The sequence below is a fragment of the Astyanax mexicanus genome, chromosome 25 (genome assembly GCF_023375975.1).
Source record: "Astyanax mexicanus isolate ESR-SI-001 chromosome 25, AstMex3_surface, whole genome shotgun sequence".
Lineage (NCBI taxonomy): Eukaryota > Metazoa > Chordata > Actinopteri > Characiformes > Acestrorhamphidae > Astyanax > Astyanax mexicanus.
The window spans coordinates 7,647,235-7,673,878 of NC_064432.1; the positions used below are offsets into that span (position 1 = coordinate 7,647,235).

The following is a 26,644-nucleotide window of genomic DNA, read 5'->3' on the forward strand; positions in this document are numbered from 1 at the left end:
TGGTTGTTTTGTATAAAATAATGTTTCTTTCTAATATTTGACCACCAACAGAATTCTGGTCAAAAAAGATGAATAAAATATGCTGTAAAAAGAAATAAAAAAAGGTCGTGCTAAACCTTCAATTTATTGTATAGTGATTTTGTGAAGAAATATATTAAAAAAAATAAACTGGCTCAATGATTCAAATACAGATAAATATAATAAAATAGCAAATTAACTATATGGAAAAAGTATTTAATTGAAAAATGTAACTGTAAATGAAAAAAAAAACAACAATGTATTAGTAATTTATTAGATAAAAATCTCTCAGAAAAAGTAAGAGATATATCTCTTGGCTGACCGCAATCCGTAGATTACTACCGTAGAATATTAGGATGCGAAGGTTCCAAAAAGGTATGGGAACTTTTAATTAAATAAAAATTAATTAGGATTTAAAATCGACATAAACATGAATTCTGTATTTTATTTTGGCATATTTCGGAGTCATTCATAAAAATATTTTTTTTTCTGGCTTAATATATGCACTGTAAAATCCAAACTTTGGAAAACAAGAAGCAGAATGACCAAGAAGCAGTGGACCATCTTTTTGAAGAGATAAGAGTTTTTTTTAAGTATTATTGTTGAACTAAACAGACATATGACTCTAAAACCAGAAATTTAAAGACTCAAAATGATGGACCTTGTTGAATTTATCATTCTAGAATACTGATTTATGAAAATCTTGTGCTGAAAAAGAAAAAAAAAGAATATTGTGTATCGTTGTACTTTTTTTTCTATGTCATGTAATATTTTGAAACGCCAATAAAGTATTCTTAAAAAAAAAAGAAAAAAGTAAGAGTGTAGGAGTGTCTAATTGAGTGTTTAAAATCTCAAGCAGCACTGCTGTACCGTCTGGTCCACTTGTACCAGAACAACACACACTAACGCCTCATACACCACCACCACCACCACCACCACCACCATGTTTACCAGTTTCACTGCAGTGCTGCTCTTTGGTGGTCTTTTCTGTGGGGTCCTGGCTAGAAAGAACAGGGTGAAATAAGGATACAGGACTTGGAGTCTCCGAGCAGAACTTTTTCCACAGCTTTTATCATCTGCTTGTTGATCTGGACGCCCTTAAACGTTCCTCATGCTTTTGTTTTTTTTTTTTTGTTTCCAATGTGAAAATGACATCTCTACTTGCAGAAGAAGACCATGTAGTACAAATTCCCAATAAAGTATTCTTTAAAAAAAGAGAAAAAGTAAGATGTAGGAGTGTCTTATTGAGTGTTTAAAACCTCAAGCAGCACTGCTGCACCGTTTGGTCCACTTGTACCAGAACAACACACACTAACGCCTCATACACCACCACCACCATGTTTACCATTTTTTTTTACTGCAGTGCTGCTGTATGGTGGTCTTTCCAGTGGGGTCCTGGCTAGAAAGAACATGGTAAAAATGAGGACTTGGACGGAATTGGAGACTCCTAGCAGAACTTTTTCCACAGCTTTTATTACCTGCTTGTTGATCTGGACGCCCTTAAACGTTCCTCATGCTTTTGTTTTTGTTTTTTTGTTTCCAGTGTAAAAATGGCATCTCCACTTGTAAAAGAAGAAGACTATATAGTACAAATTCCCAAATGCAAATCCGAGACATGAAATCCTAGGAAATCCTGACCTTTGAATCTGTCCTGAATCTGTCATGAAATAATGAGAGAACAGGCCACACCTGGCCATGTACCATGTGTCTGAGACTGTGGAATGTGTGTGTGTGTGTGTGTGTGCGGTGTGTGTGTGTGTGTGTGTTGTATTTATAGCGGATTACCGTTGCTCCCCTTCGCAGGGCTCTATTGTGCCGAGTCTTTCTGCAGCAGTTGGTGTGAAATAGACTTTAGCGCACAATGGCGTCAACCATTCAATACCTGCCCCTCATAAAGCCTATCCTTATTCGGACCCCCGGTCGCCCCAGATTCTCTCTCTCTCTCTCTCTCTCTCTCTCTCTCTTTCTCTCTCTCTCGCAGATAATAAACTGATCCCAGCTCAGTTTGGAAACAGTGTGAACAGAACAATTGATAAAAGGGATTCAGGTCAAGCTGGTCCACTGGCCTCAAACGGTCCAACAGCCATCAACTCATCCCTGAACTCTGGAAGGTGCAAAAGGTTCTATTCTTTCATTTTCCAGCAGCAATTGGACGGTCATAATGAAACGCTACATGTTTATGATTACATTTCTATTACAGGGTCCACCCACCACTTCTCTGAGGTCAAATTTTGTATTGGCTTCATTGTATTTAGAGCTAACTGTGCTGTTTGAGGATGAGGTTGATGGCGCTTCAATGGAGACAATGGCTTCGATGGAGTTAGTGGCTGAGATAAGAAAGTGAGGGTGGTTGGCATATGTTATATTGGTGGAGATAGATGAAGGTGTCTTTTGCGGTTTGTCTCCACCAGCTTTGTGCATCTAGAGACTGAGAATCAAAACCCCTCAAGTTCCACCAGGTTGGATGGAGAGCATCTGTGAAAATCAGTTTTCATGTCTTTCCACAGAAGCTCAATGGGATTTAGGTCTTTAGGACTTTGACTGGGCCATTCCAACACATGAAACACATTAAATTCTTTAATAATAATCTAAACCATTCCACTGTAGCTTTGGCTGTAGGTTTAGGGTCATCTTCTTGCTGGAAGGTGTCTTTAGAGTTAATAATAAAACACACAGTGGATCAACACCAGCAGATGACATGTCTCTCCAAACCATCACTGATTGGTGGAAACTTCACACTAGACCTCGAGCAGTTTGGACTGGGTGTCTCTCCACTCTTCCTCCAGACTCCTTGATTTACAAATGAAATGTAAAATGTACTGATGATCTGTGATGGTTTGGAGAGTCATGTCTCCAATCTGCTGGTGTTGATCCACTGTGTTCTATCAAGTCGAAAAGTCCTGGAAAAATCTTACAGCACTTCATGCTTCCCTCTGCTGATGACAACTTTTATGGAGATGCGGATTTCATTTTCCAGCAGGACTTGGCACACTGCCCACACTGCCAAAAGTACCAGTTGGTCTTATATAACACTCTGGTTTTCTGAGACACTGATTTTTAGTTTTTTTCTTGGCTTTAAGCCATAATCAACAACGATAAAAGAAATATGTCCCATGTTTTCAGGTCATTCCTTGTTCAAAATGTTGCTAAACGTTCTTGTGACATTCTCTCTTAGCTTGGATAGTCTCAAAAAGCTGCCTAAGCAGGTCTATGAGAGGTTTCTAAACATCTCCGTATGGTTTTCCGCAGATATTTTTCCACAATGGCGCTTCATTGTGTTCATCACCTCTCTACAAAATGAAGGTGAAGCGAATGACTGCCTCGTTGAACCTGAAGCAATATGAGCTTCTGTCCTGCTCAGGATTTGGCCTAATTATGGATGACCCAGTCATTACCGAGGTTCGACCTGTGCCTGATGGAGCCTGACGTCGGCATTAGGTTCTCATCTGGGAGGAAGCGGGAGCTATTTAAGGCAGTTTAAACCTGTTTAAACCGAGTGCTGACGTCTCCGGGAGGCTGGTTCATGGCCGCGCTGTGTTGGAGTTTTTCCGAGTCTATTTATACTGGATTGAGTCCCACTGCATTAGAAGTGTAAATCAAAGAATTATCGACGTTCTGAGAGTTCGCTCACCCGAGCCTCTCGCAAGGAGACTCGCTTGCTCACTCGCTCGCTCTCGCGCACACACATTTAATCCTTTTGTCTTTTCAAGGAGTTCTGCAGCACTGTTCTTCTGCTTGTAGGCCGTTTGCGATAAAAAAAAAAGCAGCTCTTTAACACGCCCTCTCTCTCTAACCTTACACCTCTCGCGCTCCGTAAGCTGCGTGTGTCATTGTGTGTTAATACAGAAGAGATAAGAGAAAAAAAAGAGAAAAAAAGAAAAATCTTTTCTAAACCCTTCTTGTTTAGCTCTATTTGTTCCTGAAACTTCGACACAGGTAGGGACTTGAACCCAACACCCCAGTATTGAGAGGGAAACGATTCATGGCATTTTGCTGACATTCTTATCCACAGGGAGTGTTAGGAGTCTTATTGGTGCCCAAGGACTCTTATTGCGGTAACTAGCGCAAGATACAAGTTACCCAGAGACCAGGAATTGAACCCCAGGTTTCCACATGATGTGGTAGCTCACTGGCAAGGAGGGGTGTCATCCACTGAACCACACCAACCAGGTTCAAGTTCTATCTTCCTTGCCCAATGGTGGGTCTGATTTCGGTCATTTAAAAGGTTGAACAACTCTTCTGGGAAGACTTTGCACATAGTTTAGGTTTAGGAGTGTGTTTATGGGAGGTCAAACACTGATGTTGGACGAAAATGTCTCATTACATCGTTTTAGAAATTCGTTTTACAATGCCTAGTTGTGGTCTCTAGTATGAATGAATGCCATGTGAACTATTTTCTATTTAGCCCTGCTTTAGGTCACTGAATTATATTCATACATGCAAATATATCACCTCTGATTGGCTAACAGCACTGCAGAGAATGCCTACCTGCCTTCCCCTTCCACAGTCAATTTTACAGCTCTAAAACTCAAAGGACAAAATGTTTTCAGAGATACTTTAGCCTTGGTTATCAAGATATAGCACTGAGTGCTAGGTAAAGGTAACCCTTAAACTTCGACCCCACGGCCAGAAAAAAGTAAAGACTTGTCATCACAATGCCACTATCCTCGTGTCAAAAGTGCAAATAACCCACGCCACTACCCCAATGTGTCACGAATGACCTAAGGCTAACGCTACTAAACTCTTTGTTGGAATAACCCTGGTTTTTAATCACAGTTTTTTTTAGGCATCTTGGCATCATGTTTGCCTCCTCCACCAGTCTTACACACTGCTTTTGGATAACTTTATGCTCTTTACACTCCTGGTGCAAAAATTCAAGCAGTTCAGCTTGGTGGTTTGATGGCTTGCGATCATCCATCTTCCTCTTGAATATATTCCAGATTTTTTTATTTTATTTGGTAAAATCGAAGAAACTTTTCCCTTTTTGAATCTCAGTATACAGTATATATTAAACCTGTTCCTTTTTCATTCTGTAATGCACAGCATCTGTCAGCAGCCGCTCTGCATGACATATATTTAGCAAACATTAAGCTACATGTTTCCGCCGCGCTTGACCAGTCACCGCCGGCGCAGGGTTCGGTAGTTAAGCCGATGACCGCTGCCCGGGAACGATGCATCATGGGAAGTGACAGGTCAGAGTTGTCCGTGCTGATGGCGGGGCCCTGGCCGTGCAGACGGACGGGCGGCGGGACGGTCCGGCGTGTCCAGTTAACGCTCGGCTGCGTCTCCCGGCGCCCCACCCTGCCTGCCTGCTGCAGCTGCTGCTGCGCCGCACGCCACAACTGGAGCAGAAAATCGCTCGCGGCACACACGTGTGTGTGTGTGTGTGTGTGTGTGTGTGTGAGGATGTCTTTGGGCATCTATAAAGAGCACTTGTTTTAAACTTCTTCTTTAAACATTATGTGACAGGCGTTACAGTCTGTGTTGGGTAGTTGGGTATAGCCTTTAGGTACAGTAATTAAAATAATGTAATTAGATTACACATAATAATAGTACAGTAAATGATGTGCAAATTTTAGTAATAATAGTACAATACTGTATAGCGGTCTAAAGGTCCCAGCTCAAATCCCAGCTCATGCAGCTTTACCATTAAGCTGCCGGCGCTCAGAGGGAGCACAATTGGCCCTGCTCCCTCCGGGTGGGTAGATGGCTCTCTCTCCCCACATCACTCCTAGGGTGATGTCCACAGCACAGGGCGTCTGTGAGCTGATGTATCAGAACCGGAAAAGAAGCGGTGGCTGACTTCACATGTATCGGAGGAAGCATGTGTTAGTCTTCACCCTCCTGGTGTGTTGGGGCGTTACTAGTGATGGGGGAAGTCCTGATGAGTGGGTTAGGTAAATGGCTGTGTAAATTGGGGAGAAAATGGGAAAAATTGGAAATAAAATTATAAAAATTTCAGAAGGTGGTAACTTAAACCAGTGCCAGTTTCACCATAACGTTTATTTTTATTACGTTATAGTGTTATAGGAGTCACAATGAAGACACAAAGGACAAGTAGCATTCTTTTGGCAACTGTCAAACACAGATTCGCCTATCGGGTTGCCAGGTAGGGGAAGAGTGCAGGACCTACAGGTCCGGCTGCAACAAATGACCTCAAATAATGCAAAGAAAACAAGTTCATGGTGGTTTTTTTTAATGGTCTTTACAACTGCACTTGAGAAAACTTTCTTGAAAGAAAAGTTCGGTAACACTTTATTAGACTCTATAACTACATTCATGATATATTATAATGCATTCATAAGGCATTATAAACATGGCTATAAATATTTATAAAAATGCATAACCCATTATTGCCATGTTTACTAAGCATTATGACTTGTGATTATAATACATTATAAGCTATGCTTATGATATACATGTTAAAATAGTTTATATCTATCGTTAATAATCCAGCCCTGCAATGAAAAAGTATGCCACTTTACTTAGAGCGCACAACGACCTGTTATAATACATTATAATTGACTATAACTAATATTATATTCAAGACAATAAACACAGCTATTAATACATTCATGATGCATAATAAACATGGCTATGATGAATTATAGAGTTTTATAAATATGTATAGCCATGTTTATAATGCCTTATGAATGCATTATAATGTGTTATGAATGTGTTTATAGAGTCTTATAGAGATGACATTCATAGAAAGTGTTACCAAAAGTTCTTTATTATTTTTTTTTTTTGCATTGACTGACCGTCATTTATTATTTTTTTTAATTTATTCCTAATTTTTTCCTATTTTTTCCCCCAATTTACACCCAGAGAGAGCCAGGAAAATTGTGCTCTCTCAGGGCTCTGGCAGCCAACGGCAAGCTGTATGACCAGGATTTGAACCAGCGTCCTTCTGACGCCCCACCCAAACCCCCCCATCCCCCCCCCCCCCCCCCGCCGAATCGCGCTTAGCGATAGCTTATTCGCCACTCAAAAGTGAGTATATCGGACTGTAGTCTGCATGTTTACAGTGGGGACGAACCGCTAGTAACCTCTAATATCACCCTGGCTTACCGGAACACTCATGGTTCCTCAAGGTAGTGCTGTCGAGGGGCATTAGCTGCTAACCGTGGCTACTGCTAGCAGTTAGCTGCTAATGCTAATTAGCTGCTACACCCAGAAATCTGTAAATAAACGGAAGTGCTTTACTCACCCAAAAAACAGTTTTCAGGAGAGAAATACATGTAGATTATTATCCAGCGCTCCTTTGACTTTAAAAAATGTCGATTTTTTAAGAATTAAGATTCTTAGGGGGGAGGATTTCACCCGTAACTCTTGTATCTCTGGTCCAAAAACAAAAAGGGCTACACTCCAAAAAAACAAAGGATCGGGGTACAATTTAGAAATGGGATCGAGCCATAGTCAGTGGTGAGACTGGTATCTGGTCACTCTGAAGGAACTTGAAGATGCAACAGAAAGTGACAGGATGTTGTCAGATCATTCAAAACCACTTAGGAACTCTCAGGTCAGAGCCAAGACCTTCAGCAGCTGTAGACTGACAGATCTGACAGATCTGCACGACTGCAAGTTTTGGGGTTTGAGAAACAGAAGCTTATAAATCCAATAATAGAAGACCAAGTGAAAGCAGAGTTTCTGGAAATTCTTCAATAAGATCATATAAAGGCTTCTGTCACCAGGTGAGCGAGCAAACTCACCAGTAAGTGGACACGCCTGAGGCTCTTTCACGTCACACCCTCACGCTCATTTGCATTCCTGAATGAATAAGCTTGTTTATGAATGAATTAATCCATGACTAATAAGCCTGTAGGCTAATTACACTGAATAGCTGGACAACCTGGACAATAGTGCACAAGGTCAGCTTCCCTGAGGTGAATCATTTGCTTTGGACTTACAGTGTAATAAAAAAAAAGTATTTGACCGGTTTAACAGGTTTCCTTTTTTTTTTTTTTTTTTTTTTTTTTTTTTAACATTATCATACTTACATTTCATTACTTACAGGTCAATGTCATGCTGCAGAACCCAAGTACGCTTAAGCTTAAGGTCACAAACTGATGGCTAGACTTTCCTTTCTCCTTCAAGATTGTCTGGTAGACAGCAGAATTAATGGTTCACAAGACCACTACACTACCGCCACCATGTTTTACATTCAGTATGATGTTCTTTTTTCTAACTTGAGACATACCGTCCACAGAATGTTTTCCCAAAGTCCAAAGTCCCAAAATCATCGAGATGTTTGTTGGCAAATGTGAGACAGATTGTGTGTGTTCTTTTCGGTCAGCAGTGCTTGATTGTTGCCTTGGAACTTTTGTGAGACCTCCTGGATGAGTTGTCCATGCCCTTTTAGAGTGATTTCGGTCATTTTCAGTCACTTTTGGGACCGTATGGACCACTTATCCAAGTAGCACTGCAGATCACATCATAGTAAACTGTATAAAATGCACAAAACATACTTTAAAGTGAAGTTTAACATTCCTATATAGGTTCCCAAATGTGTTCATTCACGAACATCCACTCTGAAGTCTGAATTGAGAAGTGTGGACTTTGACTAGCCCACTCCAAAACCTTTATTTTGTTTTTAGCTTTTTAGCCATTTAGAGATGGACCTTCTGGTGTGCTTTGGGTCATTGTCCTGCTGCAGCGCCAGAACATTACACTACCACCACCATTGTTTAGCATTCAGTATGATGTTCTTTTTCTGAAATTATAAAACGAGATGTAACGAGACACATCTTCCAAAAAAGTTCATCTTTTGTCTTGTCAGTCCACAGAATGTTTTCCCAAAGTTCTGGAGATCATCGAGATGATTGTTGGCAAATGTGAGATGGGCCTTTGTGATTGGTCTTAGATTGCATTCTCCTATAGACAGCATTTTAGTCCAGTCTCTTTCTTATTATTCAATCATAAACACTTCTTTTAGCAGTTCTTTAAATTAGTTCTTTTTTGTGTGACCTCCTGGATGAGTTGTCCATGCCCGTTTGGAGTAATTTCTGTCATTTTCGGTCACTTTTGGGACTGTATGGACCACTTATCCAAGCAGCACTGCAAGATCACGTCATAGAAAACTGTATAAAATGCACAATACATACTTTAAAATGAGGTTTAACATTTCAAAACATTTCCAATTTTATGTCTCGTCAGTCCACAGAATGGTTCTTCAGAAAAGTCCTGGGGATCATCAAGACGTTTGTTTTGGCAAATGTGAGGTGAGATGGGCTGTTGTTGTTGTGTTGCTTTTGGTCAGCAGTGCTCCATTTTTGCTTTGGAACTCTCCCATGAAGACCATTTTCAAACGAGGTTCTTTTGTGACCTCCTGGATGAGTTGTCCATGCCCTTCTGGAGTAATTTCAGTAGGCTGGTCACTCCTGGGACCTTACGGACAACTTATTGAAGTAGCACTACAGATCGTATAATATTATATAATATATTGACCCAATAAAAGTGCTCAGCGAGGGTATATTTGCAATTCTATGAAGCACCGCCTTCAAGAACATCCACTCCGAAGTCTGATTTCCGCGTGGGATTCTCTCCGGTTCTACGTGGGGTTTCAAAAGACAAACCAGTCGCTACTCAGTCTTATATAAAAGTTTTATATAATCGACTTATGTAAACAGTCATCAAAGCCCCCCGAAAAAACAAATCAGCACGGGAAAGAAAAAAAACAAACTCATTAGAATGTGTGTGTGTGTGTGTGTGTGTGTGTGTGTGTGTGAGACTCACTACAATACACACATTGCACCGACTGAGGGGTCTACACCCCCCATGTTCCAAAAACTTACCAAGAACCCGGAGAACCTTCCAGAAGTACCAGTCAGAAACCCGCCCCCTGCAAGAATTCCTATTTCATATCATTTTATCCTTCAGTACACACACACACACACACACACACACACACACACTTTTACACACACACACACTCACGCTGTGATTCTCTGGAGGGCGATCTCTTCTCCCCACCTGGGTTATTCTAAGAACACACACACACAGCCAGCTGAGCAGGCAAACACCTGCTGCTACACACACACACACACACACACACACACTGGATGCTGCAGGCTTTTGTTAACTGTTAACTGCCTTTGGTGAGCATTTTTTTTTAAATATTTCCATGGTAATATATCAGTTAAATACGTAAAACAATGTATTATACTGTAATACATGCGTTATTACTGCGTTATTACTGCGTTATTACTATATGAAATACTATATGGGCCAGAATCAGTGTCATTTCTGTCCCCAGGAAATTACATGTATAAATGTGCACACAAAATAACTTAAAAATACATTTTATTACTAAGCATAGTGTTTTGCACATTGACCTAATTTGAAAAATTAAGATATGTAATTAAAAATATTAACCTGCTGAATTAGAAGGAAAACATGGCGACACCCCTATTTCTTACAAGTGTTGCATAATGTGCCTTATAGTGTGCAAAATACAATACACAAATAGAAGCCTAAAAAACTTTTGGTCTTGGAGTTTCGTGTCTGACTCAGTGGTGTAAAGCACACTACAACTGGGCTTTAAAGCAGTGTTCTCTGGAGTGACCAAGTCCATTCTCTTTCTTATTATTGAATCATGAACACTGCAGTTCTTTAAATGTTGCTCTGGGTTCTTTTGTGACCTTCTGGACGAGTTGTCCATTCCCTTTTGGAGCAATTTCGGTCCTTTCCGCTCACTTTTGGGACTGTATGGACCACTTATCCAGGTAGCCCTGCAAGATCACATCATAGAAATCTGTATCAAATGTACAAAACATACTTTACAGTCAGCCCCAGACCATCGCACTACCACCACTCAGTATGAAGTCTTTTTCTGAAATGATGTAACGAGACACACCTTCCAAAAAAGTGAATATTTTGTCTTGTCAGTCCACAGGATGTTTTCCCAAAGTTCTGGGATCCTCAATATGTTTGTTGGCAAATGTAAGATGGGCCTTTGATAGATAGATAGATAGATAGATAGATAGATAGATAGATAGATAGATAGATAGATAGATAGATAGATAGATAGATAGATAGATAGATAGATAGATTTATCCCGAAGGAAATTTGTGTTCTTTTTGGTCAACAATGCTTGATGTTTGACTTGGACATCTTCTATATATAGCATTTTTGAACACTGCAGTTATTTAGATGTTGTTCAGGGTTCTTTTGTGACCTCCTGGATGAGTTGTCCATGCCCTTCTGAAGTAATTTCGGTCCTTTTCAGTCACTTTTGTGACTATTTGTTTGACTAAAAATAGTTTATTTCAAGTCATTTTGAAGTGTTTCTATTGGTCCGTTGATCAGGAAATTTTGGCACAGTGTGAGGGACGGTTTGTGTGTTCAAACTATGTGGGAAACTAAAAATCGACAAAAATGGAGATTCTTGATTTTCATTGGACATCGACGATGTGCTCGCAAAGACAGACAAATGAATGCTCTTGGAAACAAAGTGTTTATAAGATGTTTTTGTCCTGAAGTTGAATGAACACAAACACACACACTCACACACACACACACACACACTCTTACACACACACACACTTACACACACACAAAAACACACAGTCAGGTTGGGTAGCCTAATTCTTTACGACAGGCTGTCTTGCATCAGTACCCTTCACTTTAGGCAAGGTATCGACCCACCCGAGTTGTCCAACTGTCCTTCACTCTCTCTTTCTTTCTCTCTCTCTGCCTGTCTCTCTCTTTTTTCTCTCTACTCTCCTCCACTTTGAGGTGTAGCATCTGCCCCCTGTCATCCTCAGCTTCCGTGATGAAGAAGCTCTTTGTGTCTCTTCTTCATTAAGACGTGTTTAATGGGCCGTGTCGCGTTTGTAGGCGGTAATGAGACTCCTTCTTAATTCTTAAATACTCACTTTCCCATGAGGCCTTTGGGCTGATGCTGCATGATTGACAGCCTCATATGGGCCCTTTTCACAGAGCTTGATGACGTGTTTCCGGTTTGGTTTAGCAGGGTAAACACAGCGGCGCTAGAATGGAGTTCACTGCTGTCTCTGCACAAACTTCTATTGATTTCTTTCTCCGACATCTCACTGATTATAGATGAGGTATCAGTAGCGAAAATATCGAAGGTTGAAAAGGATTACAAGCTTTTTGTCGAGGAATACATCTTTAATTTTGAGGGTAAGTAGTTATTTTTATACAAGTTAGCGAGGCTTCCAATTCAGTTAGGTTAGCTACCGCTAACTAGCGAGCTTGCTAACTTAGATAGACAACAGTACGTCAAGTAATGCTAAGTAGCTGTTTAGTTAATGTTTTCTTTTCTGTTTTAACAATTACTGTAGCTACTGCCCAGGATCTGATGTGCTTATTTAAGGCTTTGAGTTGGATAGAAGACAGAACTGTTTTACCCTTGTATATACAGTTTCAAACACAGTGCAGGTGGTTTAGGAAAGTTAATCGACAGGGAGAAAAAAAAATATATTAAACCACATTTAACCCTAGTTATCTTGTACGTAGGTGAAACAGTTCAGGTAAGCCTAAGATGATTATATGTGTTGCTAGCTTCCCACTAGGTAGGTTAAGCCAGTGGCCAAAGTTAGTCGTCTGTAGTGAAGCAGATATACCAACCACTTGTAGAATGTGAAGGTCAAGTGTTAATTTGTCCATCATATTAAATTTTTGCTTGGTTTTTAGGAGGTTAACTTATTCAGGTAGATTGTTTAGGGTCAGCCAAGAGGTTAAAGATGTAGTAGTAATTGTGAATGGCTTAAATATAGATATGAACATTTGGTGCTTTTTGTACCGTTTAAAAAAAAATTCTCAGAGCTGACAGTATGTCTGTGCTTTGCATTACAGGTGACTTCATACCACCCAGATCCTGTGGAGGTAATAAAGACATCGTGCAAGTGTTGCGGGGAAGGCCTTTTCCAATCATACTATTGCTCTGCTTTATCAGATTGCCCATTAAAGCACCATGGGCTTTAAAACAGTCTCTCTCCCAGCAGCATGTTCTGTTATAGTTTGTTTTTGTGGAAATATGGAATTTTCTAAATAAACTTGTATTCTTTGCTTGAATTGTCTTTTTATGTAGCGCAGAGCCAGCAACAAGCAAGAAAACATTTCAGTTCATTGACATTTTGTTTACTGAATCAATCTATTTGTATTGGGTGTCATGGAACTATTTTACATTTTAATTAACTTTAAAAATCAGGATATTTTGGGTAAACATAACATTTTGGTTGTGCTTCAAAAAATGCATAATTTCTGACAACTAGCTATATTGTTTAAACTGTATATTTAGAATATTGTATTTCCTGCAATGGTATGCCTAGTGAATACAGTCGTAACCAAATCATCTATGACTTTGTCTACAGATAAAACAAATACAAAGCACCTGGGACAAGAGGATTAAAATGTATTTCATTTATTATATTTATAAAACACTCACATTAAAAAAATCTAAAAATACAAAAAACAAATGAAGCTCACATGGTAAGTTAAAGCTAAAATATTTAGACAGAATTTTGTACTGAGTCAAGGGAAATTGTGTGGAAAAAGTGGAACTCTTCTTTAGTTGAGCAGAAATGGTTAAGCCTAGGTTGGTCTGCAAGCTGTTTTATTTCATTCTCCGGCTCAATCACTTTTTGCTCCAGCTCCCTTATTCGTGCAGCTGCAGCGTCCACTTTGCCTGCGACAAAAGGGGGGGAAAAAGACATTAGCTTAGTTTTATATTGACAGATAATCTGACAAAATTTAAGTCAAACTCTGAATTGACCTATATTGTACACCAATTATTAATTAGGTAAACTGGTATATTTTACTGTGCTATGTTTAGCTAACAAATACTGGTATTCTTTGGTATAATACATAAACCATACTTGTGCTTGGAAAGTTTTTAAACAACAAATGATATCTCGGACACAAGTCAGTAGTTCAGGTAAACATGCCAAATTGACCCTTTATTTAGGTAAATATTGAATATTTAGCTTTTATTTAGGCAAGTTAGACTTCAAATAAGTATTTCAATTTTAAACTTTATTCAGGTACGAATTGTAGGTGTAGACTTTATTCAGGTAAGTATTGCATATTAAGACTTTATTTAAATAAGTATAGCATATTTAGACTTTATTCAGGTATTAATTGTAAGTTTAAACTTTATTCAAGTAAATATTGCATATTAAGACTTTATCCAAATAATTATATCATATTAAGACTTTATTCAGTTATGAATTGTAAGTTTATACGGTTATTCAGTATATATTGTATCTCCAATGTTATTTTGGTAGGTATCCTGTTTTGAGACTATTACTCAGGTAATTATTAATTATTCAAATGGATATTTAGGTAGCTGGCTTGTGTATTTATTGTGTAAATTGATATAAGAGTTGTAAAATTACTCACCAGGAGACGGTGGACGGCAGTAATCGTGCTTGGCTCGGTTAGCATAGCTTCAGGTCCTCCTCGTCTCTCTGTCCCATGGCAGCTTCAGTGTTCAAACCGAGACGAGTACTTGCCCTCTCGTAGGGTGTCAGGCGGTTTTCATATCGACTCCCAAAATTATTCCAGCCGAATCGTGGTGAAACTGATTCCTGGCTCTGTTCCCTCCCGCTTTGACATATAGCTCATCCGGCCTGAAGTGCTGGCTACACGCATATGTACTGCCGCGCAGAACCGTAAATGTGGCATTTTCCTCTCTCCTAATTGCTCTTATCTATTTACCGCGTAAACGTGTGACATTTGGAAAGTCGTGGAAACTCAGGTTTGGTTGTTTGCGTTTGCTGTTTGAGCAGAAAGGCTCGCTGCAGTAGCATTTCCTATGCTGCTCCATTTCGTCTATACGTTCTACACGCGTTGTTTACCCTGCTATTTTTTACTTCCGCATTCCAAACCCGGAAATGTGAAAAGGGCCCATTGTTTCATACTGCTCACGCTGATACACAGTTTTGGAAAGTAACCCCATCATAAACTGCAAGACCTTTCTTTCTATTAATACGCCGGTTCAATATTTCAGAGCTTATTGAGAGTCATAAGGGCTGAATATATTTTTTGTTTTCATGAAGATTTTGGATATTCTGTATCTATGGCAGGAAAATAGAAATTAAATACATAAAAATTAAAAGGAAAAAAAAAAATTGCCAAAATATTAGACGTACACAAGTTACAATAGATCTATGGCTCATATGCAAAACATGTTCATAGTTAGGACTACCCTTATAAAGGGTTTATAAACGGTTTATAACTAAGATTACAAATTATTAATGATTAGGTTGTAAATGCCTGTATGTGAAGGAGTAATACATTGAGAACTTCGGTTACAGTGCATTACCGGCTGATAACGGCACTCGTAGAACGCCTCTCAGCCAATCACATTGCAGGGTCAGAACTGTGGTATAATGAGCTGTATATGTTGCTGAATAATTGCTACTATTTAAGGTTAACGAGAACATTAAGGAACACTGGGCAGCAGAATATTGATTATTATGTTTCAGAAGTCTGCCCATGACTCATCATATATACTGTAAATATATTTTGTGTGTGTGACCTCACATGTTGTCCCAGCAAAACACACACTCATTTCCTAGCCACACAACACCACACACACACACACACACTCTATTTCCCAGCATCAGCTAAAACTTCCAAACTGCTGCCTCAGCTTCCAGTCTTGTTTTTTTTTCTTTCTTTCTCTCTATTTCCTTTTTTATCTATTCACTTTTCCACACTTTCTCTAATTGCTTAATCTGTTATCCTACTTTAGTTCTTCCTCTTTTTCCTCAGTCTCACTCTTTCAACAAGTGGAATGCAGCAATAAAAATCATACTAAAACGACTAGAATAAACATATTTTAGATTGTTTTTAGTGTGTTATGGATGGGTGGTGTAACAGTATTTACCTGCTTTTAGGCGGAGGCATGATACATAGTATCATGTGTGCTGTAGGGTTTTTCTCTCTCTCTCTCTCTCTCTCTCTCTCTTTCTCTCTCGTCTCTTTATCTCTCGGCTCTGTCTCTCTTTCATCTCTCTTTCTCTCGTCTCTTTCTCTCATTTCCTCTCTCTCTCGTCTCTTTCTCTCTCTCTTTATTTCTCTCCCTCTTGTCTTTTTCTCTCTCGTCTCTTTCTCTGTTTCTCCTCGCTCTCTCTCCCTCTCCCTTCCTGTCTCCTTTCTCTTTCTCTCTCGTCTCTCTCTCGTCTCTTTCTCTCTCCCTTTCTCCTCCTCTCTCGTCTCTTTCTCCTTTTCTTTCTCTCCCTCTCTCTCGTCTCTTTCTCTTGTCTCTTTCTCTCCCTCTCTGTTCCTCTCTCGTCTCTTTCTCCTTTTCTTTCTCTCCCTCTCTCTCATCTCTTTCTCTTGTCTCTTTCTCTCCCTCTCTGTTCCTCTCTCGTCTCTTTCTCCTTTTCTTTCTCTCTCTCTCGTCTCTTTCTCTCCCTCTCTCTCTTCCTCTCTCGTCTCTTTCTCTTTTTCTTTCTCTCCCTCTCTCTCGTCTCTTCCTCTCTCGTCTCTTTCTCTCCCTCTCTCTCTTCCTCTCTTGTCCCTTTTTCCCCTTCCCCCCTCTCTTCCTCTCTCTTCTCTTTCTCTTTTTCTTTCTCTCCCTCTCCCTCGTCTCTCTCTCTCTCTTCTCTTTTTCTTTCTCTCCCTCTCTCTCTCTCTCGTCTTTTTCTCTCTCGTCTCTCTCTCTCTCTCATCTCTTTCTCTCTCTCATCTCTCCCTCTCTCTCTTTATCTTCCTCCATTTCGCTTCCTCTTTTTCTCTCTCTTTTTCTCTCGTCTATTTTTTTATCTCAGTCTCGCTTGCTTTCTCTGCCAAACTGCCTATTGTTAGTTGTGTGTGTGTGTATGTGTGTGTGTGTGTGAGTGTGTGTGAGTGTGTGTGATGATGAGTTTGGCAGTGTGGTGGAGAGATCAGGTGTTATCTTGTCTCTTGCTTTGATGAGCTGTTAGAGCTTCATTAGATGCACATTTTACACACATCAAAACCAAATCCTTCCCTTCACACCGCAGCTAATACCGGTGTGTGTGTGTGTGTGTGTGTGTGTGTGTGAAAGAGAGAGAGCTGTATAAATGTGATGAATGCCCATCAGTACAGAGCTCTCTAGTGGCCCAGCTGGGAAACACACACACATTTAATCAGACACACACACACACACACAGGGAAAACAGGGAAATGTTGGGAAAATGTAGGGAAATTTTGATCAATAAAAAATAAGGGTAACACTTTCTTTGAATGTCATCTCTATAAGACTCCCTCTACAGGAAGGCTCAGAGCAGACTGTACTTCCTCAGAAGGCTCAGGGCTTTCAACATCTGCCAGAAACTCCTCCTGATGTTCTACCAGTCTGTGGTAGCCAGCGTCCTCTTTTACACTGTTGTGTGTTGGGGAGGCAGCATCAGCAAGAGGGATGCTGGACGACTGGACAGGCTGGTGAGGAAAGCTGGTTCTGTGCTGGGATTAGAGCTGGAGTCCTTAACACCACTGGCAGAGAGGAGAGCCCTCAGCAAGCTGCTGAACATCATGGACAATGTTCACCACCCTCTGCACAGCACCATCACCAGGCAGAGGAGCTCATTCAGCGGCAGACTGCTGTCCCAGTCCTGCTCCACAGACAGACTCCGAAAGTCTTTTGTTCCTCAGGCCATAAGACTGTTCAACTCCTCTCAGCACAGCAAACTAAAGACTCTGTGAAACTTTTTCATTCCGGCCACTCTGGCCACACCATGGACACACCCCCAGCTATGGACACACTCTCAGACTTGCTGATGCCTAGAACACTTTTTATAGTTCTACCATATTTTGCACTATTAGTTCATTCACTAGTTAATTCATCTACTGTTTAAGTATCTTTTGCACTGTTTACGTATCTTTTGCACTGCTTAATTTAATTTAAATTATTATATAACTGTGTATTTGCACTTTCTGACATCAGTTATCCTCACATTATGCACATCAACTGGTGTTCACTGTCTATTGTGTTCAACTGCACTACCTCCATTCTCCATCTCCATTACACACACACACACGAAGACTGTACATTTACACTGTATATTCTATTTCTTATTTGATTGTATTTATATGTATCTTTATATTTTATATTTTATCTTTTTTAACTTTGTGTATTGTGTAACCTGCTGCTGGATGCCAAGAATTTCCCCCCGGGGATCAATAAAGTATCTATCTATCTATCTATCTATCTATCTATCTATCTATCTATCTATCTATCTATCTATCTATCTATCTATCTATCTATCTATCTATCTATCTAATCATTTTTTCCAGCTAATCAATCCAAACTCTTAACTCTTGAACTCTTAAAACTTTATGAATATGAACTTGTTTTCTTTGCATTATTTGAGGTCTGAAAGCTCTGCATCTTTTTTTTTTGTTGTTGTTATTTCAGTCATTTCTCATTTTCTGCAAATAAATGCTCTAAATGACTTAAATATTTTTATTTGGAATTTCAGAGAAATGTTGTCTGTAGTTTATAGAATAAAACAACAATGTTCATTTTACTAAAACATAAACCTATAAATAGCTATATTAATAACCATATTATAAAGCCCCTACATAACTCATTCATAAATGACCTTTACAAACCTATTAGAATCCCTTATAAACCCCTTTTTATGAAGCTGTTATATGACCCTATGAACCTCTCTCTCTCTCTCTCTCTCTCTCTCTCTCTCTCTCTGTCTCTCTTTTATCGCGCATGCGCACTCCCTCTCTCTCGCCACATCACCGATTGCTCCGGTAAACGGAAGGACAGAGCGAGCGCAAGCGTCTAGGTATAAACTCCAAACACACACACACACATTCACACACACGCACACATACACACACGTTCACCCCCCCCCCCCCCCCACACACACATACACAAACACGCGCGCGCCACGCACTCTCACACGGCCACGCGCGCGTGGTCTAGTCCCTGCAGAAGAGGATCCGGCGCGCGCGGCGCGGGGAGGATGGAGGGATAGAGGGGGAGGATGGAGAGATGAAGAAGAGCAGGATGAAGTGGGTTCTGCTGGCGCTGGGGCTCGCGCTCGCAGCCGCCCAGGCTACTACAGAAGGTGAGTGTGTGTGTGTGTCTGTGTGTGTGTGTGTGTGTGTGAGGCTCACAATGTAAGTTTTCTATCAGAGAGATGACGGGGGCGTGTGTGTGTGTGTGTGTGTGTGTTCATTAATGAGCTCTGGTGTGTGTAGGGCTGTGTGTGTGTGTGTGTAGGGATGTGTGCAGTGCAGTGGTGATGCAGGTGTGCATAAGGCCTTATAACAGGTTTATAAAGTGAGAAATTGAGGTTATATTGGCTTAAAAATAGTTATAAAGCTTAAAGGGTGTTTTACATAGGCTTATAATGGGCTTATAAACTGTATATGCGTAGGGGATTATAAGGGCTTACTACATATGTTTAAAGAGGCTTATATTGGGTTTATAAATGTGGTTTATAAAGGCCTGTAGAAGGTCTATCAAGGAAGTTTATAACGGCCTATATGATATGTCTATGCATAGGGGTTATAAGGACTCATTAAATGTGTTTAGAACGCTCATATTGGTTTTATAAAAGTGTTATAATAGGTTTGTAAAGGCTGTTAATAGGGGCTCACAATGTATTCATAAATAGGTTCATAAGGCTCTTAAAATGTGTTTATAGATGTTTATATAGTAGGTTTATTAAAAGAGTTTATAGGATTTATAGGGACACTAATATGGATTATAATAGTTTTATAAAGGCTGTTTATGGAGGCCCGTAATGGATATATAAATGGGATCTATAAGGGCTAATTAAATGTGTTAAGAGAGGCTCATATTGGGTTTATAAGTGGGATTTATAAAGGTTTGTAGGAGGTTCATGAAGGCAGTATATAAGGGCCTATAATATGTTTATAAATGGGGGATTATAAGTGCTCATTGAATGTGTTTAGAAGTTTATAGGTTATAAGTTAATAAAGGCTGGTTTATAGGGACTCACCTTCATAAGGGTTATAATAGGTTTATAAAGGCTGTGTATAGGGCCTCGTAATGGATTTATAAGTAGGTTTTTATCAAGAAAGAAGTTTAAATGGGCTCATATTTGATTTATAAATGGGGTTTATATTTATATGGACTCATTAAATGTGTTAAGAGGAGCCATTGGATTTTAAAAATGGTTTGGAAAGGCTTATACGTGGTTTATCAAGGAGTTTATAAGGGCTTATACTAGGTTATAAGGGTTCATAAAGTGTGTTTAAAGGTGCTTGTGTTAGGTTTATTAATTTAAATTTAGTTTTTTTTATCTAAATTTATCTAAATTTAGTTTATGAGGCTTATAATGGATTTATAAATGCGATGTGTAAGGGATATGTAAGGGCCTGTGATTGGTTTATAAAGTGGGTTCATACAATATTATAACAGGTTTACAAAGTGGGATATGGGACACATAAATAGAGGTTTCAGAGGTTTGTAACAAGCTTATAAAGTGAGCTCATAACAACTCAAGAAGTGTGCTATTCTATTGGCTGTAGTTCTTCTCTACAGTGACTAGACAAGATCTGATTGGTCGTAACTTAACGTAGATGAATGCATTCATTAGAAAGTCAAACTTTTGTTCAATCTGTGGCGACTCTGCCTCATAAATTACAGAAATTAAAGGATCTATTCTGTGATCTGTGTGTGTGTGTGTGTGTGTGTGTGTGTGTGTGTGTGAGAGAGAGAGTGCGTGTGTGTGTGGGAAGCCAAGAGTCAAGAGCTTTTTTTTTCTTTAGCAGCGTTGTGCTGAGAGGAGTGAAGCACTTTGCATTCGTTTAATCTGAGAATGGAAGCGCTGGAGCCCATGATCACTTATCCAGCCGTCAACACGGAAATACTGCAGGCTGGACACACACACACTGGACTTCCCTGACTCTCCTGATCACTTGAAGCTACAGTGTTCCTGCTCTCCCAGCTTCTGATTGCTCACACCTGATCTGTTTAGTATAAATACCCCTATGTTTCCTTAGCTCCTTGTCCAGTTTTCTGTTGTTACCGGCCCGTTTTGTGTTTTTTTTTTTTTTTTACTACTCTCTTGCCTTGCCCTCTGTATCGTTGCCTAACCATTTTTTGTGTATTTTAACAACTAACAATATATCGTCCAGTAAAAAACAGTCATAGTGACAGTTAGAAGTCCTATAACATACAGCACACTGGGGTTAAAACAGCCTTAAGGAGGTTCAGCGTTGGACCAGGCTTATTATCCTTTACAATATATGTCCCCGTCAGTCGCTCTGCACCTTTATCTGTTTCTAAGCCTCCTGCCAGCTGGATGCTCTTCAGCAGGAGGAGGCAGAAGGTCATCTCGTGGTAATCCAGGGTTATAGAGAGCTGTGCACAGCAGCACTTCAATGCTGGACGTGTTCTAGTGCTTGAGCTTTCAGCTCTTGTGGGGGTCTGCCGATGCCTTTGATGCAAACTGATGCAGCGGGGGTTAATCATTTGTCATGACAGGTCCTCATTCTCCCCACCGAGCTAAGAGCATGATCAAAACACACTCCTAGCAACAAGGAATGCACTGAAATTTTGGTCACCAAAATGTATGTATTAGTGAAAAGACCATATCAGTTTATTATGATTAGAATAGCACTGCTGAGGTACATTCATGATTAGAATAGCACTGCTGAGGTAAATTCATGATTAGAATAGCACGGCTGAGGTACATTCATGATTAGAATAGCACTGCTGAGGTAAATCCATGATTAGAATAGCAATGTAGAGGTAAATCCATGATTAGAATAGCAATGTAGAGGTATTAGTGAAAAGACTGTAACAGTGTATACTGAAAAATAATAATAATAAAAAAATAGCATATTTTAAATCACATTTCAGTGTTTTTTTTATATACAGAGCAGGGAGTGTGGGAGGGAGCCAACAGGCTGAGACGACAAATGGCAAGTTTAAGTTCATTTTTATGCTCTACTTGCACATATAAAAAAAAAAATAATAATAAAATAGAACTTTTTTTAGCATCATTTATGATTCTTGGTTTTTAGTTTACTTATTTCACAAAACTGTTTTCTAGCTAAAAGAACGAAGCCTTTCAGGGAGAGTATAGTAATGTTTAGCAAATGTATGACTAGAAGGCTAGCACTGCTAAAGCAAATTAATGGTTAGTATAGCATTTCCAAGGTTAATTCATTATATGAAAATATCACGATTGAAGTAAATTTATGATTAAACTAGCACTGCTAAAGTAATTTAATAATTAGGATAATACTGCTGAAGTACATTCATAAGCAGAATAGCACAGCTATAGGGTAAATTCAGGATAAAAATAGCACTGCTGATGTAATTTCATGATTAGGATAGTGCTACTAAGGTACTGTAAATGTTTGCTGAGAATAGCACTGCTGATGTAATTTCATAAGTAGAATAGCACTGCAGAATATATATTTTTCGTTATTTCTTTGTAATTTTTTAAAAGCAAGACATAAATACATGTTGGTTATTTTATATATTTATTATATATATATATTTTATATTAAAAGAAAAACCTGTGAAAACCATATTTACACACACACACACAGCCTTAGTACAGCCTTCATTTCGGCTTAATAGACAAATGCAGTGCGGCTAAACGGATGTCCTTTCTGAACACACACACTCACACACACAATCTCTCTCTTATTTCCAGCCCCAGGCCTGATGACTCGCCTCTTTTGATTCATAAGCTTCTCTCTCTCTCTATCTCACTCAATCACTCGCTCTTTCCTTCTCTCTGATTGGCTGAATTGGAACAGAAGGCCAGGGCGGTCTGATTTATGATATTGCTTATTTTGCATATTTACTACTGGGAGCAGAAGACCAGGAGCAGGTGTAAAGACTGATGGTCCAATCCCACTGACAGACTTCCTCACTAGGCCTGAGGACAGGAGGCCTAATAATATATTGATTATTGATTTTTCCTAACAGATAATAAACAGATGTTCAGCTCACCACATGATAGAAAAAAAAAAAAAAAAAGATATATAAAAGTGCATTTCAGCAAGAAAATGCAGAATGATTTTCATTTACTGGCAAATGCTAGATTTTCCCAGAGTGGTCGCTAAGGTGTTGCTGGGGTAAATTCATGATTAGTATAGCACTGCTGAAGGAAATTCATGATTAGAATCGCACTGCTGAGAAAAATGTATGATTTGAATAGCCGTGCTAATGTTAATTCATAATTAGAATAGCTGTGCTGAGGTAAATTTAGGATTAGAGTAGCACTGTTAAGGTAAAATCTTGATTAGAATAGCACTGCTGAGGTAAATTCGTTATTAGAATAGCACTGCTGAGGTAAATTCATGATTAGAATAGCACTGCTGAAGGAAATGCTTGATTAGTATAGCACTGCTGAGGTAAATTCTTGAAAAGAATAGCACTAACCACTTTGACTTTGACTTTGCTCAGGTAAATTCTTGATTAGAATAGCACTGCTCAGGTAAATACATGATTAGAATAGCAATGCTAAAGTAAATTCACGATTAGAATCGCACTGCTGAGAAAAATGTATGCTTTGAATAGCCGTGCTAATGTTAATACATAATTAGAATAGCTTTTCTGAGGTAAATTCATTACTACAATAGCTACAGTTCGTAATTACAATAACAGTGTTGAGGTATATTTATCATTAGAATAGCTGTGCTGAGGTAAATTCATGATTAGAGTAGCACTGTTGAGGTAAATTCACGATTAGAGTAGCACTGTTAAGATAAATTCATGATTAGAATAGCACTGCTGAGGTAAATTCATGATTAGAATGGCTGTGCTGAGGTAAATTCATGATTAGAATAGCACTGCTGAGGTAAATTCGTTATTAGAATAGCACTGCTGAGGTAAATTCATTATTAGAATAGTTGCACTAAGGTAAATTCATCATTAAAAATTACACTGTTTAGGTATATTCATGATTAGAAGAGCACTGCTAAGGTAAATTCATGATTAGAATTGCACTGCTAAGGTACATTTGGGTTTAGAATAGCGCTGCTGAGGTAAAATAATGATTAGAATAGTACTGCTGAGGTAAATTCATGATTAGAATAGCACTGCTGAAGGAAATTCTTGATTAGTATAGCACTGCTGAGGTCAATTCTTGATAAGAATAGCTCTGCTCAGGTAAATTCTTGATTAGAATAGCACTGCTCAGGTAAATACATGATTAGAATAGCAATGCTAAAGTAAATTCACGATTAGAATCGCACTGCTGAGAAAAAATGTATGATTTGAATAGCCGTGCTAATGTTAATACATAATTAGAATAGCATTTCTGAGGTAAATTCATTACTACAATAGCTACAGTTCATAATTACAATAACAGTGTTGAGGTATATTTATCATTAGAATAGCTGTGCTGAGGTAAATTCATGATTAGAGTAGCACTGTTGAGGTAAATTCATGATTAGAGTAGCACTGTTAAGATAAATTCATGATTAGAATAGCACTGCTGAGGTAAATTCATGATTAGAATAGCACTGCTGAGGTAAATTCATTTTTAGAATAGTTGCACTAAGGTAAATTCATCATTAAAAATAACACTGTTTAGGTATATTCATGATTAGAAGAGCACTGCTAAGGTAAATTCATGATTAGAATAGCACTGCTGAAGGAAATGCTTGATTAGTATAGCACTGCTGAGGTAAATTCTTGAAAAGAATAGCACTAACCACTTTGACTTTGACTTTGCTCAGGTAAATTCTTGATTAGAATAGCACTGCTCAGGTAAATACATGATTAGAATAGCAATGCTAAAGTAAATTCACGATTAGAATCGCACTGCTGAGAAAAATGTATGCTTTGAATAGCCGTGCTAATGTTAATACATAATTAGAATAGCTTTTCTGAGGTAAATTCATTACTACAATAGCTACAGTTCGTAATTACAATAACAGTGTTGAGGTATATTTATCATTAGAATAGCTGTGCTGAGGTAAATTCATGATTAGAGTAGCACTGTTGAGGTAAATTCACGATTAGAGTAGCACTGTTAAGATAAATTCATGATTAGAATAGCACTGCTGAGGTAAATTCATGATTAGAATGGCTGTGCTGAGGTAAATTCATGATTAGAATAGCACTGCTGAGGTAAATTCGTTATTAGAATAGCACTGCTGAGGTAAATTCATTATTAGAATAGTTGCACTAAGGTAAATTCATCATTAAAAATTACACTGTTTAGGTATATTCATGATTAGAAGAGCACTGCTAAGGTAAATTCATGATTAGAATTGCACTGCTAAGGTACATTTGGGTTTAGAATAGCACTGCTGAGGTAAAATAATGATTAGAATAGTACTGCTGAGGTAAATTCATGATTAGAATAGCACTGCTGAAGGAAATTCTTGATTAGTATAGCACTGCTGAGGTCAATTCTTGATAAGAATAGCTCTGCTCAGGTAAATTCTTGATTAGAATAGCACTGCTCAGGTAAATACATGATTAGAATAGCAATGCTAAAGTAAATTCACGATTAGAATCGCACTGCTGAGAAAAAATGTATGATTTGAATAGCCGTGCTAATGTTAATACATAATTAGAATAGCATTTCTGAGGTAAATTCATTACTACAATAGCTACAGTTCATAATTACAATAACAGTGTTGAGGTATATTTATCATTAGAATAGCTGTGCTGAGGTAAATTCATGATTAGAGTAGCACTGTTGAGGTAAATTCATGATTAGAGTAGCACTGTTAAGATAAATTCATGATTAGAATAGCACTGCTGAGGTAAATTCATGATTAGAATAGCACTGCTGAGGTAAATTCATTTTTAGAATAGTTGCACTAAGGTAAATTCATCATTAAAAATAACACTGTTTAGGTATATTCATGATTAGAAGAGCACTGCTAAGGTAAATTCATGATTAGAATAGCACTGCTAAGGTACATTTGTGATTAGAATAGCACTGCTAAGGTATAGTTATGATAAGAATAGCACTACTGAGGTGAATTCAAGATTAATTAGTAAGGCAAAGGTAAATTTGTGATTAGAATAGCACTGCTGAGGTAAAATAATGATTAGAATAGCACTGCTGAGGTAAATTCATGATTAGAATAGCACTGTTGTTGTAAATTCATGATTAGAATAGCTGCACTAAGGTCATTTTGTGTTAAAAATAATCACTTTTTAGGTATATTTATCATTAGAATAGCACTGCTGGTGTAAATTCATGATTAGAATAGTACTGCTGAGATATATTTATGATTGGAGTAGCACTAGTTAAATGTTATATTAAATTAGTACTGCTGAGGTAAATTAATGATTGAAATAGCATTGCTAAGGTAAATTCATGTTTTGAATAGGTAAATTCAAGAATAAATAAGAACTGCTGAGGTTAATTGATGATTAGAACAACTGTGCTGAAGTAAATGTCTGATTAGAATAGCACAGCTAAGGTAAATTCATGATTAGAATAGTCCTGCTGAGGTAAATTAATGATTAGAATCTGTGCAGAGGTAAATTCATCATGACAATAGCTGCACTAAGATAAATTAGTGATTGGAATAACACTGTTGTGGTAAATTCAGGATACAAATAGCAAAGCTGAGATAAATCCATTACTAGAATAGCACTGCTGAGGTAAATTCAGAATACAAATAGCAAAGCTGAAATAAATCCATGTTAATATAATTATAATTATGGGAGCGCTGGCTGTTCTCGCGTGGGTGTCACATCATTACACAC

The 26,644-nt window shown here is 38.5% G+C and overlaps 1 protein-coding gene across 1 annotated transcript in view; it reads left to right on the forward strand.

Annotated features, from left to right (window-relative positions):
- Nucleotides 1–18,720: 18,720 nt before the first annotated feature.
- Nucleotides 18,721–26,644, forward strand: part of chrnb3a (cholinergic receptor nicotinic beta 3 subunit a) — a 31,203-nt gene continuing 23,279 nt past the window's right edge. Inside the window, exon 1 of the mRNA XM_022681760.2 lies at nt 18,721–19,040. Coding sequence (XP_022537481.1) covers nt 18,965–19,040 — 76 coding nt within the window. The 5' untranslated portion in view covers nt 18,721–18,964. The remainder of the gene's footprint in view (nt 19,041–26,644) is intronic.